At 43.1% G+C, this 17,671-nt stretch overlaps 1 protein-coding gene across 2 annotated transcripts in view; it reads right to left on the bottom strand.

The window, feature by feature from the left end:
- skap1 (src kinase associated phosphoprotein 1) overlaps nt 1-17,671 on the bottom strand; it is a 387,134-nt gene that overhangs the window by 354,810 nt on the left and 14,653 nt on the right. For both annotated transcript variants that reach the window (XM_068013612.1, XM_068013611.1), the window contains one exon: nt 933-958. In XM_068013612.1, the coding sequence (XP_067869713.1) occupies nt 933-958 (26 nt within the window). The remainder of the gene's footprint in view (nt 1-932; nt 959-17,671) is intronic.

Here is a 17,671-nt window from a genome sequence, read left to right as displayed (position 1 = left end):
AAACTAAGTATCCTTGTTAAGTTGCACATTCTTGGACGTCCTACACCTCGTGAGTTCAAGGTGCACCTGGCAGTAGAGTTAAAATTAATAAGCAGGCGAGAAAATTCTCATGTGGTATTCTCCACAATTCCTATGCCCCAAATGAAGGTCCTGCCAAGTGATCTATTATCAAATTGCAGAGTTAAAGTAATCAGGCTGAATTTGCAGGGGAGTGTATTAACACAACTTCAATCTTTGCCCAAGCAGAAAAAGTGATGAGTTAGCATTTGTGTTAGATACTTTGCCTGTACACATGGATGCCTAGGGCTGCTGTTTGCACTTCAATAATAAGCCCAGCAGTAACAGCTTCGAGCTGCCACCAGTGAACATCTGACCTTCCAAGCCAGCAGCCTGTGCTGCCCCATCAGCTGTCAGAGGTACCAGGACAGCTTCAATGTTGGTGGGAGCCACACTCGGGAGTTGATCGATGACCCTTCACTTTCACATTCTGTACAAAGCCTTGCAACAAAGTTGGATCCGGACTTCTCCAATGCTCTACATCAGCGTGTGAAAACTGTTTGGCAGGCTGCTCAACGCGGCCCATATTTCTCAGTAGATGCCCATTAGCATTGTATAGCCTGGCCGCCAAGTCTCCAGAATCGAGTGTTGTGTTCTTACCTTAACAATTCAGCACAGAAATGACTAAAAAAAAAATTCTGACATTCTAATAAGGTGTGCGGTGCCTGGCCTTTTGCCTTCTGTCATGACCATCTCTCCCACAGCCATGGAGTTGCACACATGCCTCCAGCATCTAAATCAAATTCGACCTGATCCCAGAACACAATGTTGACACAGGTTTTTTTTAGTGGCAACATCCTTCACCTGAAGCACAAACTCAGAAGCAAAACATTTTCCAGCATCTCTGTAAAAGTTAGGTACTGTGCCTCACTTACCTTTGAACTGAAATTCTTGTTGATATCTGGAAAAAAAAAGAATGATCAAGACAAACTGTAATAAATAATACATCTTAAAAATAAAAGTACTGATTTTTCAATGTATGTGCAGCAAATGGAAATCTGTAATGAAGAAATCCTTTCAGGTTATCACAAATGAGTGCCGCAAAAGATAAGAATTAAAGGGACTTTTGTTCCTTCCCCTACCCTCCTTGAAGGAGGTGGCCAAATTAGCTATTCTTAGATCCATAAAACACACCCTCTAACTGGACTTCCTCTCTAGTCTAGGAACACTGGCATCAATTCAAATGCAACTGAGTGGCACAAACATGGTACCTCTGACCTTCTCAACTTAGCACCAGGGTTATTAGATACAAAGGGACTGGAGTGCTTTTCCTCTAACTATCATACTCACTATGGAGCATACACATAATATTTTGGAAGCATTTACTTCCTAATTTTACCTCTTATGGCTACATATCCCCTGGGTTCAAGAGAAGGGATAACCAACTACCTGAAGCTACGACTGCCTTGCTCTGTAGTAACAATGATCAACATCCAGCATGGTAGAGATGTATTTGGGTGAAGCATTCACAAAAATATATGGAAAGACGCCCTTGAACAGAAAGCAGCAAGTTGTGGGTTTGGTAGTTATCAGTTATTTCTGTGTAGATCCTCAGGACAGTTGGTCATGTTACTGAATAATCCAAAAAATGGGAGCTCAAATGGAAAGAAGAAAAGAAAAGCACTGGGTTAGTTGAGAACGGTTAAGACATCCAGAAATAAAAAGCTGGTCTTAGTAAGAGGTCATTTTTTTTAAAAAGCCCAATTGGTTGAATGTCTTTTTTAGGGAAGGAAACCTACCATCCTTACTAGGGCTGGACCTATGACTGTAGCCCCATGTGTAGCTGACTCTTAACTGCTTTCTGAAGTGGCCAAGCAAGCCAGCCATCAGTATTAAACCACTACAAATAAAAATCCCTCCAGCCATATTGTAGGAACATCACAGACTATTGAGACTCGCCACCATCACCAGCTTCTCAGGGTAACTGGAGTTAGCCAACCACATCATTCTTAATGTTCCATTCCCCACCTCAGGCACAATAATTCACATGAAAACTAACCAAGTTGTGCAGCTGAATCGACTGAAAGACTACAAGCAAATTATCTGGATTGGTCTTTTAATCATTTCCTTAGTTTGGCATAAAGCTTCACAATTTTTCCTGCCCCCTTAAATCTACTTCTTACCCACCCCAATCAGCAGGTTTAGCTCACACAGCCTCTTTTCATAGCTTTTTTTTTTGGTTTACAGCCATTGCCACCCCTGGGGCCCTTTTTGAAGGCCTTCAAAATCAAAAATAAATCATACCTTTGAAACAAGATAAATTGCATGCTGCATCATTCATGAAAGCATGCCTAAAAGTCAGTGTGAAAATTGCTTAACATTACACTTATGCTATAAACCACCAAAATAATATTTTAACAAGATGCTAGGGCACAAAGTAAAGCCTTTTCTTTCTTGTACAGCTAAGAGCTATGAACTTCTCTACACTATTATTGTTGGAGGAGAACCAGTTAATATGGTAGTCCATTCATTTATAAATGTCACTGCTTTCACTAGAAATTTGACTGTCTGTACACTATATAAACCACACCAACCATGTACAGAACTTACCCTCCCCACAACCCCCCCCCCACCCCAACCTTACCTCCTGCCTATATACAAATCATTCACTAGGTTAAATATCAAATCACGTCCACATTTCAATGCCAATTTCTTCACGTCTCACTCCCTTAAAAATTCAATGCTGTTTCATGTATAGGGTTGCTGGCATTGGTCACATTCATCTGTAAAACATCTCAAACCACATATCCAACAAGGGAGCAAACTCTCAGTGCCAATCAGGGTATGATACAAGTATGGCAGCACTCCAAGCAAAATCAAATTAAATTCTGAATTAAATATAAACTACAAACATTTGCACATGACATGTTTTAGGCAACGCTAAAGCAAAATAACTGCTGCATGTTATGTCGTTTACAAGATTAAATATGTTTACACTAATCTTACAGATGTGGTACTATAGAGCAGTGATGCCATGTCTAGATGTCTATTACACCCAACACCCTCAAGAGTCAAACAGGGAGCCAGACATACTCAGGAAGAATGCATTCAGTTGTTAGGCATCAGCTTTGGTTTGTGATAACACTCACCTCAGTCAGAAAGTCATGGGTTTAAGGACGCGGACACCAATGCTTCAGTGGAGAGGTGAATGCCCCTCCCCAAAAGGGGTTATCCAAGCCCTGAAAGTCCCTCAAACTTTCCTGCCCCAAGATCTTCCTTCATCAAGCATCTCGAACATTTCCTTCTTTGCTTGGCATGGGTCTTCTCAGCTATGCTTCTTTGAAGCACCTGTGTGTGTTTCTCTACATGCTATTCTGTTGGATGTTAGAAGCACTAGGAAGGCAGTATTTATTACTGATCAAGTCCTCGAGACCCTTAAGAATCAACCACACACTGGAGCTACAATCTCTGATGTAGTCTTGATGTGAGCAACAGGCTCCTTTCTGAAGCAGAATGTCCAATCAGCACCAACTGGAATTCGAACGTGGGATCTTCCCAGCTTTTAATGATGCAGTCCAAAGCTAATGACTGGATTCTTAACCATTAAGGAGATTTTAAAAAGTGAACTCACAACCAGATTGAACTAAGAGCACTCAAAACACTGAGCCCCAGAGAACTTTTTAAAAAATGCTAGAGCAACTACAGTGTTATTAAACTTGCAGAGCACTTACACAGAGCCAATAAATCAAAGAATTTGGATACTGGTGACCAAGGAACGGATACCAATGTGCTTCTGGAGGTTGGTCAGTGCCAACATGGAAAAATTAGATGGGCTGAGGTAGCCTAGATGAGGAGTACATAGAATATTTTCAGGATAATTTCTTAGAACAATACGTTCTGGAGTCAGAGAGCAGGCTATACTAGACTTGGTATTGTGCAATGAGATAGGATTAATTAATGACCTCATAGTTAAGGCTCCCCTAGGTAGCAGCAATCATATGATTGAATTTTACATTCGGTTTGAGGGACAGAAGAGTGGGTCCAAGACTAGTATTTTAAACTTAAATAAGGGCAAGAGGGCATGAAAGCAGAACTATCTAAAGTGAACTGGCAAATTAGGTTAAGGAATAGGTCAATAGAGATTCAGTGGCAGACATTTAAGGGGATATTTCACAATACAAATAGATACATTTCAACAAGAAAGGAAAATTCCAAGGGTGGGACCCGCCACCCGTGGTTAACTAAAACAGTTAAAGATAATATCAAACTTAAAGAAAAAGCATACAATTGCACAAAGATGGGAAGCAAGTCAGACATTGGACAGAATATAAAAAACTGCAAAGAATGACTAAAAGATTAGTTGGAAGGTAAAATTAGAGTACAGGAGAAAGCTAGACAGATAGTAAGAGTTACTATAGATTTTTTTTTTTTAAAAGGAGAGAGTGTTAAAGTGAGTGTTGGTCCTATAGAAAGTCTGGGGAATTAATAATGGATAATAAAGGAAATGGCAGATGAATTGAACTGATATTTTGCATCAGTCTTCACTATTGAGGATACAAGTAACATTCCAGTATTAGCTGCAAGTCAGGAAATGGAAGGGAGGGAGGAACTCAAGAAAATTACAATCACCAGGGAAGTGGTACTGAACAAACTGTTGGAGCTGCGGGCTGACAAGTCCCAGGTTCCAGATGGACTTTGTCCTAGGGCATTAAAAGAAGTGGCTAGTGAGATAGTTGATGCATTAGTTCTAATTTTCCAAACTTCCCTAGATTCGGGGAAGGTTCCATTGGATTAGAAAATAGCGAATGCAACTCTTATTCAAAAAGAGGAGGGAGATAGAAGGCAGGAAACGACAGGCCAGTTAACTTAACATCTGTCTTAGGGAAAATGTTAGAAGCTATTATTAAAGACATTATAGCAGGGCACTTAGAAAAATTAAAGGTGATCAGGCAGACTCAACATGGTTTTGTGAAAGGGAAAATCATGTTTAACCAATGTATTGGAGTTCTTTGAGGGAATTACATGTGCTGTGGATAAAAGGGGAACCGGTGGATGTACAGTACTTAGATTTCCAGAAGGCATTTGGTAAGGTGCCAGTGTGATGAAACATAGGTATAATAGGCTTAATTAAGTAGAATTTGGAAATAGTTAGTGTATTATATCTTTTAGAGTTAAAGAGTGAATAAATGGTCAGTTCTCAGAACTCACTGACATTCCCCTTTAAGAAGGTAGAGTTAAATATTTCAAGGTCCCTGTTAGAATAGAATTTCTATCGCCAGGGAATTGGAAGATAAACACACACATTGAAATATCCTGTGCGACCTCACTAAGAGGTAGCAAAAAACTTAATTAGTTTATGGGGTTGTTGATGCAGACAAATTGGCTCCAGAGGTTGCTTTAAGGTACCATAAAAAAGCAATTATAGAAAATGGACTTACAGGAACAAGAGTAAACACAATTATAAACATTTTGACCAGATAAAAGTTCACAACTTCAAAACATCAAGTAGAAATGGTAATTAAAGATATGATTTTAAAAGGAACATAGGAAGGTCACATAAATGCTGGGAGTCAGATGATAGAAATAGTATAAAAATCAAAAGGTTTAGAAAGCAAAGTTTAGGGGTGTTGTATCCTCAAACATTTATCCCATGCCTTACTTGGGGGATTGAAGGTAAAAGTTTACTTTAAATTTTGATGGATATTCTAAGAATTTTGCTGTAACATTAGCAAGGTTAAACTTTTGGATTCTATGTTAGAAATAAGAAAATGTGCTACATCACAGTAATATTGAATATATTTATCCACTTAAGTTTATTGAATGTTAACTTTTATGTATTATAGAATTTAATAAATCGTCTCATGTGGTAGCCTGTACACAACTACAAGAACCCCCTCTTGGTGTCTCCAAGTGGAGAGATATGTATTGAAGAGAGTTTCCCAGACCATTATAATATCTGGGATATTTATGACTTAGCCATAATATTAAAAATAGGCTATCCGAAAGATGGTAATATTCTCTGTTGGTTTTCTTTCTTTGAGGGAAAGAAAGTACAATCCTTTGGACCCAAATAAATGTCTGAGAATTTGTCTGGTTTGAACTGGATTAAAAAGGAGACTCATAGGGATGTACTCCTATCAGGGGTTAAAGTCATAAATCACTTCACCACATCAAAAGGTTATTGCCAAAAATAAAAGCTCATGGTGTAGTGAGTAACATATTGGCATGGATAGATGATTAGTTAGCTAACAGGAAACAGAGAGTAGGCATAAATGGATCATTTTCTGGTTGGCAAGATGTAATGAGTGGTGTGCCACAGGGATCTGTGCTGGGGCCTCAACTTTTTACAATTTATATAAATGACTTGGATGAAGGGACCGAAGGTATGGTTGCTAAATTTGCCTATGGCACAAAGATAGGTAGGAAAGTAACTTGTGAAGAGGAATTAAGGGGCCGACAAAGGGATATAGATAGGCTAAGTGAGTGGGCAAAGATCTGGCAAATGGAGTATAATGTGGGAAATTGTGAAATTGTCCACTTTGGCAGGAAGAATAAAAAAAAGCATACTATCTAAGTGGTGAAAGATTGCAGAGCTCTGAGATGCAGAGGGATCTGGGTGTCCTAGTGCATGAATTGCAAAAGGTTAGTTTGCAGGTTCAGCAAGTAATTAGGAAGCTAATAGAATGTTATCGTTTATTGCAAGGGGAATTGATTACAAAAGTAGGGAGGTTATGCTTCAGCTATACAAGGCATTGGTGAGACCACATCTGGAGTACTGTGTACAGTATTGGTCTCCTTATTTAAGGAAGGATGTAAATGCATTGGAGGCAGTACAGAGAAGGTTTACGAGACTAATTCCTGGAATGGGCGGGTTGTCTTCAGAAAAAAAGTTTGGACAGGCTAGGCTTTTATCCGCTGGAATTTAGAAGAGTAAGAGGCAACTTGATTGAAACATGCAAGACCCTGAGGGATCTCGACAGGGTGGATGTCAAAAGGATGTTGCCCCTTGTGGAAGAATCTAGTACTAGGGGTCACTGTTTAAAAATAAGGGATCGCCCATTTAAGACAGAGATGAGGAGAAATCATTTCTCGGAGGGTCGTGAGTCTTTGGAATTCTCTTCCTCAAAAGTCTGTGGAAGCAGAGTCTTTGAATATTGTTAAGGCAGAGATAGATTCTTAATAAGCAAGGGGGTGAAAGGTTATTGCAGGTAGGTGGAAATGTGGAGTAATCAGTTCAGCCATGAACTTATTGAATGGCAGAGCAGGCTCGAGGGGTTGAGCGGCCTACTCCTGCTCCTAATTCGTATGTTTGCATACAAAACAGCAAGTACCTGAATGTTACTGCCTGGTAATCAATCATTCGGTTTAAGCAACGTACGAGTGTGAACCTTGCAGTTTTGTAACAATCAGAATTAAGATTGAATCACTGCCTTGAAATGACTAGGTAGATAATGTTTTCTTCAGCTGTGTACAGTTGATTTTATTTCTATTTGCGCGTTAAACAGATACCATCTGCCAGTTCACTTGTTTGATTATATTCGCACTAAAGATTAATATGGAATTACTGCCAGATTTAGCCAGGAATAGCTTGCAATTTCTTTGTAGGAAATTCCACAGCCGGCATATCAGAAGAAAGTTATCCACAGGGTGGAACTTGCTACCATATGGAGTGGTTGAGGTAAATAGTAAGAGATGCATTTAAAGTATATGAGGCAGAAAATAATAAGCGTATGGATATAGGGAGGGTGGGAGGCAGCTTGTTTGGAACATAGACCAGTCGGGCCATGTGGTTGGTTTCTGTCCTGCAAATTCCATATAATATTTATGTTAGAACTAGCTGATGTCCTTTAAGTCTAGTGTGGTTCTGGTAAGCAGGGCTCATAGGTTGGGGATAATTAGTCCCAAGGGATGCAGATGCAATGCAATGCAATTCTCATTTTATAAAAAGATCACAAGTTGAATTTCTATTATAAATTCCCATGTCTATCATAATGGTAATGGCTTATGTAAACTTGGATGGATGTAATTCATCCACCCACCAGTAGCAATGCTACAGCAGTGAGGACATGTGACAAGTTTACACAGGCAGTTTCCATTGTACATTAACCCCCATGTTCACATTTAATGTTGAAAAAAGGACCCAAGAGGAAGATCTGCATCCATTTACAAGCCACTAGAGATAATCCCGGCCACTAATTTCCAATGGCTAAATAAGTTGAATTCCATTTTATTTAAATGTATTGGATTTTCTTGGTGCTTTGGACAGAATAATTGATGCAGGTGCAGAATTCAGTGAAAACCGTAAATGAGTGGTTTCATTGTACATTACCTACATTTAATTTTTAATCTTACTGTACAGGCCAAGTTGTTCACGGTTTACCCCATGCTTATGCTACATTTGTTGATCTCATCCAAAGCAGTGAGAAGATTGATTCTAAGTGAAGCGAACTCAGTAATACAGCACAGGAGGCCATTCAGCCCATTGTGTCCTGCTCTTTGTAAGAGCTATCCAATGAGTCACTCCACCACTCAAGTGCTTTCCCCTTCAAAAATATTCAATTCACTTTTGAATGAATCTGCCTCCACCATTTCAGGCAGGGCAGTGCATTCCAGATCAGCTTTTTAAAAAAAATTAAATTCCTAGCACTGGCTTCTTTGCCAAATCACCTTAAATCAGTGTCCTCTGTTTACTGAGCTTTCTGCCACCGGAAATAGTTTTGCTAGAATGAAGAGAAACTATTATTTTAAATACCTTTATCAAATGTCCTCAAAAAATGGGAATAACCCCAGCTTTTCCATATAACTGATCTTGCTCATTCCTGGTACCATTCTAGTAAACTCCACTACACCCATTCCAAGGGCTTGAAATCCTCCCTAAAATTGAGCACTACTCCAGCTGAGGTCTAACTAGTATTTTATAAAAGTCTAGGATGACTTGGCTTTCATACCTTTATTTTAAAGCCCAAGGATCCCATATGCTTTTTAAAAATGGTTTTTTAACTAGTCTTGCCACTTTCAAGAATTGTGTACACCAGAGATCTCTGTCCTTGCACCCATTTAAAATTGTACCAAGTAGTTCATATTGGTAGGAAGAATAAAGAGAGGTGATATGACTAAGAAAATTGCACAGGGAGAGATGGAACTATCAGGGTCCCATTCCTAATCTGTATAGAATGGAGACATGTTATATGGAGCCACGATTGCTCTGACATCCCAGCAAGAGCGAGAGCCTGAAGGAAGAGGATGGCTCGGTAAGGTCTTCGCAGTCCGACATACTAAGGATCAGCAAATTCTTTTATGCTGGGTTGTACAACGTGAAGCCCACGGACAGCACGGCTTCCCAGTCCTTCTTGTCATCTATCACGGAGGTCTTGCATGACAGCATGAGGGAGAGACTGGACAAACCACTAACTCTGGATGATGTGACAAAACGCCATCAGGTCCTTCGAGACGAGTAAAACTCCCAGAAGCAAAGGCTTACCGGTTGAGTTGTATTCGGCTCTGTGGGACTGGGATGGCCCAGACCTGCTGGAAGTATACGAGAGTATGCTACCGGCCGGCAGCATGTCAGAATCCATGAGGAAAGGCATCATCATCCTCATTTACAAGTGGAAATGGGAGAGGGAGGAAATCAGAAATTGGCGGCCCATCTCACTGCTTAACGTTGACAAGATTCTGTCCAAAGTCATTGCCAGTCGGGCCAAGTCTGCTCTGGAGTTGGTGATTCACCCTGACCAGACCTCTGCCTGGCAGGAAGATCGTTGATCGTATCCCTGAATAGCGCGAGACTATCACCTATGCGCGGGACAGGAGGTGGACACCTGCCTCATCAGCTTGAACCAGGAGAAGGCTTTTGACAGGATATTACACACCTACATGATGGATGTGCTTTCCAAAATGGGGTTTGGGGAGGGAAGCGGCAATTGGATCAAACTGCTCTACACAAACATCAGTAGCACAGTCTCAATCAAGGAGTTAGAATCAGAAAGTGCCCCGATCCAATCTGGAGTCAGACAGGGCTGTCCTCTCTCCCCGGTCTTGTTTGTTTGCGATAATCAAACCTTTTGCTGAGTCCATTAGGCAGGATGAAGGCATAAGAGGGGTGACAATCCCAGGCAGCGGAGGCACTCAGGTCAAAGTCACCCTGTACATGGATGACGTTGCGGTCTTCTGCTCGGATCTGCTGTCCTATCCTGCACTGATGAGCATCGGCGACCAATTCAAACTGGCTTCGGGAGCCAAAGTTAACCACGGCAAGAGTGAGGCCATGTTCTTTGGGAACTGGGCCGGCCGACCGACCCTTTGTCCCCTTCACCGTCAGGTCAGAGTAGCTGAAGGTGCTCGGGATATGTTTCAGAAGGGCCGGGGCATGCGCCAAAATCTGGAAGGAGCGAGTAGCCAGGGTACACCATACATAGAGCATGTGGAAGCAGTGATCTCTCTCCATTGTGGGTAAGAACCTGGTCATCAGGTGCAAGATGCTCACGTTGTTGCTGTATGTGGCGCAGGTCTGGCCCATACCCCACTCCTGCACCGTGGCGGTCACCCAAGCCATTTTCTGCTTTACCTGGAGATCCAAAATGGACTGGGCCCAGAAGGACACCATGTTCAAACCTCTGGATAAGGGCAAGAAAAAAAAAAAATGTACCGAACGTCGCCCTCATCCTGATGACCACCTTCGTGAGCAGCTGCATCAAGCTGTGTGTAGAGCCCCAGTACGCAAACACTAAGTGTCACTACGTGCTGAGGTTCTATCTGTCCCCGGTGTTGCAAAGGATGGACCTGGTCACATTGCTGCAGAATGCTCCATCCAGTTGAACCGTGGTGTACCACCTATCCTTCGTGGGAAAGGATCTGCAGGAAAACACCTTTGACCACCAATCCATCAGGCAGTGGTCAGCACGGAACGTCCTCAATGTCCTTCAGGAAAAGGAGATGGTAGATCCTGTAGGATGGTTCCTCGAGCAGACTGCCAAAGTCATTTGGCAGAATGCCTCATCACCAGAACTTTCAAATAAGCACCCGACAGATCCTTCCTGCACGCCCAGAGTCTCTTCCCTTCCACATGCTGCCCTCAAGGTGGCTGCGGTGGGGAAGAGACAGTTGCCCACCTCCTTCTGGAATGTGTTTTTGCAAAGCAGGTGTGGAAAGAGATGGCATTTTTTGTCGAGGTTCATCTCAAGCAGCTCTAACCCAGGAGTCTGTGCTCTACAGGCTGTTACCAGGAATGCTCACCAAGATAAACATCAACTTCTGCTGGAGGATCAATTCAGTGAAAGACGCTCTTTGGTCTGCCCGAAACTTGCTGGTCTTCCAGTGCAGAGTTGTCCACAACTGAGTGTTGCAGACTGGCACATTCCAAGGTCCAGGACTACATGTTGAGGGACGCACTAAAGCTTGGGGCAGCCACTGCACAGGCTCAATGGGAAAAAACCACTGTGTAAGGTCCTCCCGCCATAGTGAACTGAGGGGCTGGGCCCATGGGAAACCCCTCGGGCTGTATGCACCAAATATGGGTTTGCTGTAAAATGTACATGGCATGTAAAATGGAATGGAAGGGTTGCGAGGCAACTCACTCCTGTATTGAAGAAAACGGATTTCCTTTGCACTTTTGGAATGTCTACTTGCTGTTTTGAACTGTTTTGTAATGCATTTTAATTAGATTTTTATGAATAAAGTATACTTTTGAGAAAAAAAAATTAATGGGCTTTGATCCTGCAGGTGTTTTTTTTTCTTTGGGTTATTTCAGCACTGTTTTTAACCGCATTTCACCCTTTGGGATTGGACATTTACTGTGATTGTGGTGATCTTGTAGGTTGGAGTTTTAGGACCTGTCCCAGGAAAGCTTCAAGCAAAAAAATGGCTGCAACCAACACCAGAGCTCCAGGCCAGGGGGTGTGTAACACCGTTAGGGTGGCAATGAAAGATAACGAAGGAGATGCACCCATCGACCGTGCCTTCTTTATTAATGAAAATCCTGATTGAATGCTGTGGATTCCAAGCTGCGGACATCTTCTGCCTGCAGGACTGCCCCAGCAGTGGATATTTCAATGTGACATTCAAGAACGTGGTGGGGTGCATCAGGTTTCTGAAGATGTTCAAGGAGAGAGGAAACTGCAGCACAGTTGTCTGCAAGAAAGAAGGCTATCAGACAAAAGGACTGTAAGCAGAGTAAGTGCTACAACCTCTGCAAGACCTGCCCCAAACGGCAGGGTCCGGAAAGGTTGCAGGAAGGAATGGTGAATTTGTCTGGTGCTGAGGAGACCATCAATCCTCCCCACAGCAAGGAAAATCCATCTAAAAAGGAGAGGAATGGGGAGGCAGCTGCAACAAGCAACCCAACACCTACCCCGTGCCTGAAAAGTCAATGGAGCAACCAGCCGAGGGACAACCGGATGAGTGGCAAGTGGTCAAAAGGAAAACCACTAAGAAGCCCCCACCCCCAAGCCAGTGGAAAGTGGAAGCTACTGTCTGAGATAGACCATAGCAGCTGCTCCTCATCGAATGAGGACGTACTAGGAAGACAACACCTGCAAAAGAAGTGGCAGAATGCAAAGGAAATAGAAGAGAAAGCCCCTCCCCCCAGCTCCACAGCACCAGAAGCAAGGTCAGGCCCAGCACTCTGCAACTACAAGGCCTGAACCCAGCGAGATGCCTGGCTTCAGGAGACCAACAGCAGAAACGTCCTTGAGGAGGAACAGAGGAGAAAGACGCCACCAGCAGAGGACAGTCCAAACCTTGCTGCCTACAACAACCAACCCCCACCCCGACCACAGTGAACAAACCACCCCCCTCCCCCCACACCATGAGTGACTGCAAGTTTTTTTATGAGCCCAAATGTGTAACAGCTTGTGTACACAGGAAAATACCCAAGGACTGGGACTAGTAAGGACACATGGTGTGACAAGCAACATCCAGCTTTAAATGGGTATAAAGATTGCTTCCATGAACATGCGAAGTGTTAAATCCACTACGCAATGTGTTTTAACCTTGGGCTACCTTGCCAAGGTCAAAGCTGACCTACTGTTTCTGCAGGAGTGTGGAATTCTGCACCTCAGCACCTACAGGGAATGGTTGCAATGGTGGTCCCACAGGCCATCGATCTGGTCGGGGGGGGGGAAATGATTCCGGTTCCTCTGGCCTGGGTATTCTGCTGCAAGGAGGCAACTTCATCGCGAGAGCATGAATTGCCCGTGTATGGGACTGGAGGGGTGGACACCTACCTCATCAGCTTGGACCAGGAGACTGCCTTTGACAGGAAATCGCACACATACATGATGGACGCGCTCTCCAAAATGGGGTTTGAGGAGGAAATCCACAACTGGATCCTACTGCTCGACACAAACATCTGCAGCGCAGTCTCAATCAACGGGTGGGAATCAAAGTTTCCTAATCCAATCTGGAGTCAAACAGGGCGGTCCTCTCTCTCCTGTCATTTGTTTGCTGGATCAAACCTTTTGCTCAGTCCATTAGGAAGGATGCGGGTATTAGTGGGGTGACAATCTCAGGCAGCGGAGGCACTCAGGTCAAACCCTCCCTACATATGGACGATGCCGCAGTCTTCTGCTTGGATCTGCTGTCCATTTGCGGACTGATGAGCATCTGCCACCAGTACGAACTGGCCTCAGGAGCCAAAGTCAATCGCAGCAAGAGTGAGGCAATGTTCTTTGGGAACTGGGCCGACCGATCCCTTGTCCCTTCACAATCAGGTCAGACTACCTGAAGGTTCTGGGGATATGGTTCGGAGAGTGCACCAAAAACTGGAAGGAGCGTATAGCCATGGTAACACAAACTGAGCATGTGGGAGCAGTGTGTTCTCTCTCCACTGCAGGCAAGAACCTAGTCATCAGGTGAGAGGTGCTCACGTTGTTACTGTACATGGCGCAGGTCTGGCCCATACCCCACTCCTGTGCCGTGGAGGTCACCCGAGCCATCTTCTGCTTTATCTGGAGATCAAAAATGGATAGCATCCGCAGGGACACAATGTTCAAACTTCCAGATAAAGGGGAGGGGCAAAGAAAAAAAAAAAAGCATACCCTCATCCTGATGGCCACCTTAGTGTGCGGCTGCATCAAGCTGTGCATAGAGCCCCAGTATGCAAACACCAAGTGTCACTACGTGCTGAGGTTTTATCTGTCCCTGGCGTCGAAGGATGGGTCTGGCTTCATTGCCACGGAACGCTCCATCCAGTTGGACCATGCCACACCACCTATCCTTTGTGGAAAAGGATGTGCAGAAAAACATCTTTGACCACCAATCCATCAGGCAGTGGTCTGCACAGAACGTCCTCAAAGCCCTGCGGGAAAAAGGAAATGGTGGATCCTGTCGGATGGTTCCCAGAGCAGACTGCCAAAGTCATTTGGTGCAAACCTCATCACCAGAACTTTCAAACAAGCACCAAGACGTAGCCTGGCTGGTGATGAGGAGGGCCCTCCCCGTCGGATCCTTCCTGCACGCCCAGAATCTTACTGCCTCTGCACGCTGCCCTCAAGGTGGCTGTGGTGGGGAAGAGACTATTGCCCACTTCCTTCTGGAATGTGCATTTGCAAAGCAGGTGTGGAAAGAGAGAGATGCAGTGGTTTTTGTCGAGGTTCATCCCAAGCGGCTCCGTACACAGAAGTCTGTGCTCTCCGGGCGGTTCCCAGGGACGCACACTGAGATAAACATCAACTGTTGTTGGAGGACCATCTACTTAGTGAAGGACCCTCTTTGGTCTGCCTGAGACCTGCTGGTCTTCCAGAGCAAAGAGTTGACAACAACCGAGCGTTGCAGACTGGCACATTCCAGGTTCAGGACTAAGTGCTCAGGGACAGACACCGCAAAGTGTGTAAGGTCCTCCCGCTATAGTGAACGGAGGGGCTGCAACCTGTATAAAACCCCTCAGACTATATGCACAAAAATGTTTTTTTTTTTAAAATTTAATGAGTATATACATTGCATTTAAAATGGAATGTCAAGAATTGCATGGCACGGTTTTTCTCTGTATCAAAGAAATCTGATCTCTATTGTACTTTCCAAAATATGAAATTTGAACTGTTTTGTAATGTATTTTTGCAAAGTTATGAATAAAGTATATTTTTGGAAAAAAATCAATGCCAGCCTGAAAGCCTCTCTCGAGGGTCTGCGATGATGGTGGGCTGACTGCTGGAGTTGCCACAAAACAGCAGAGTGCCCAAGTGGTTCAAGGCAACCCACTTGCACAAGAATAAAAGCAAAATACTGCAGATGCTAGAAATTTGAAATAAAAACAAGTGCTAGAAAATAATCAGCAGGTCTGGCAGCATCTGTGGAGATAGAAGCACAGTTAACGTTGCAGGTCAGTGACCCTTCAGAATTGACAAATATTAGAAATGTAAAACCAGCACAAGGAATGGGCAATAAATGCTGGCCTGGCTACTGAAACCTACACACTAAGAATGAATTCAACAATTGAAAACTGGATGTCAGTGGACTCTTCCATTGAAGAAGTTCAATACTACTTGTCTCATACTCTGAAAAGCTGTTCAGGACAAAGACTTGCTCTCAATGCTACGAGCAACAAAACCGCAAGTACTTTATGAAATGGTTGTTGTAGAACAAGAGGAAGTCTCTCCCCTTATTTTCTAATGTTTTAATAATGGGAAATAGGAAATGCATTAAACACACCTTGCTGAGGGCTGGAACTGGGTCTTGACTACAGAAACAAGGTCAACCGGAACACTGAACTATTCGCAGCAAAAGGAACGCACCCAGCAGCAACTGATCTGAACATCAGATAAGAGTTCCTGTGGTGGATGTGGACAGAAGGAAGTCATACAAAGTTTAGCAGCTGTTCAGCATTTAAAAAGAAAATCATGACTCCTTAGTGATCCATCTGAAAATTAACTGCTCTCACATTTAAAAGGTTTTTTAAAAAGCCTCTGAATTCAATACAACTTGCATTTATATAGTGTTTTTCATGTAGTAAAAGCTGAAGCACTTCATAAAAAAAAAGCAGACAAATTGATAAAAGGGAGGAAACAGGTATTAGGACAGGTGACTAAATGCTTGGTCAAAGAGATAGATTTTAAAAGGAGCAAAGAAGTAGAGAAGCTTAGGCAGGGAATGAAAGCTCAGGGTCTAGATAGCTGAAGAGATGGGCGTCAATGGCAGGGAACCTAACAAGTGAACCAATCAGCTCCTCATCTGTGGAGTTCCAATTCTGGACTCTTGTGCAGCCCTGCCTGATGTGGGGGAAGTTTGTTTTCACATCCCTCCATATCTCTAATCTTCATCATCCTCATAGCCCTGCAAGACATCTGCATTCCTAATTCGGGCCTCTTCTGCATCCCTAATTTTAAAATCACTGCACAATTGGTGGCCTTGCCTTCAGTTACCTAGGCCAAAAGTTCTGGAAGACCCTCCCTACACTTCTCTTTCCTCCTTTTAAAGACACTCCTTAAAATCTACCTCTTTGACCAAGCTTTTGGTCATTTGACCCAATATCTCCTTTTGTGGCTCAATGTTATACTTTGTTTTATAATGCTCCTTGGGACATTATGTTTATACCTTTAGCGTAATAAAAGCAGTTGTAGAAATGTGCAATTAACCATTTTGGTAGAAAAACAATAAAATGAGGACTAATAATGTTATTTGGAGGGATATGAGTGTATTTGTACGTGGAAGTACAGAAAGTTAAGATGCAGGTACAGCAAGCAAATAGAAAGGCAATGGTATGTTTGCTTTTATTGCAAAGGGGGTTGCAGTACAAGAGTAAAAAAATCTTGCTGCAATTGTATCGGGCTTTGGGGAAACCAAACTTGGAGCACTGTTTTGGTTTCCGTATCTTAGGATATACTTGCCTTAAAAAGGAGATGGGAAGGAAGGTTCACTAGATTCATTCCTGGAATGAGAAGGTTGTTCTAAGGAGATTGTGTAGAATATAGGCCTATGCTCTCTCAAGTTGAGAAGAGGTGAGATGACCTCATGGAACCAAGATTCTGGGGAGGTTTGACAGGGTGGATGCAGAGAGTCTAGAACTAGGAATCAGCCGTTTACCTCCTGTGAAATGCCTTGGGACATATGTTAAAGACATTATATATAAATGCAGTTGTTCTAGAGAGAGTGGCCATTCAACAAAATGGTTTGAAATTGCAGAGCTGGATAGAAAAAAATTGTTGAGCTGAAACTTCTGGAACTGAATTTTGCTCTACAGTTGCATGGTATTTTGTCCAGATAACCAAATCGGGACACAATGCGGTCTGACCACACACTGTGCAGTCTGAGGATGATTTCCTCAGACGTGCACTCAAGTTAGCAATGCAGTTCAAAATGGTTTTCTTGATTACAGCTCTACATTAAAATTTTAATAGTACTTTTGATCTTCATCCATCATTGGGGAGATGGGAGCATAGTGGTAATGTCACTGAACTACCAATTCAGAGGCCCAAGCTAACGCCCTGGGGACATGGGCTCATATCCCACCATGGGCAGCTGGTGGAATATAAATTAAATAAAATCTGAAATTGAAAACTAGGTTTATGGTGCCATTACTGAGATCATTGTTGTAAAAACCCACATGGTTCATTACTGTGAAGGGAAAGAAATCTGCTGTCCTTACCTGGTCTGACTCCAGACCCACAGCAATGTGTTTGACTCTTAACTACCCTCTGAAATGGCCTAGCAAGCCACTCAGTTGTCAAGGATAATTAGGGAT

The sequence above is a fragment of the Heterodontus francisci genome, chromosome 33 (genome assembly GCF_036365525.1).
Source record: "Heterodontus francisci isolate sHetFra1 chromosome 33, sHetFra1.hap1, whole genome shotgun sequence".
Classification (NCBI taxonomy): Eukaryota; Metazoa; Chordata; class Chondrichthyes; order Heterodontiformes; family Heterodontidae; genus Heterodontus; species Heterodontus francisci.
This window is presented reverse-complemented; position numbering and strand designations above follow the sequence as displayed.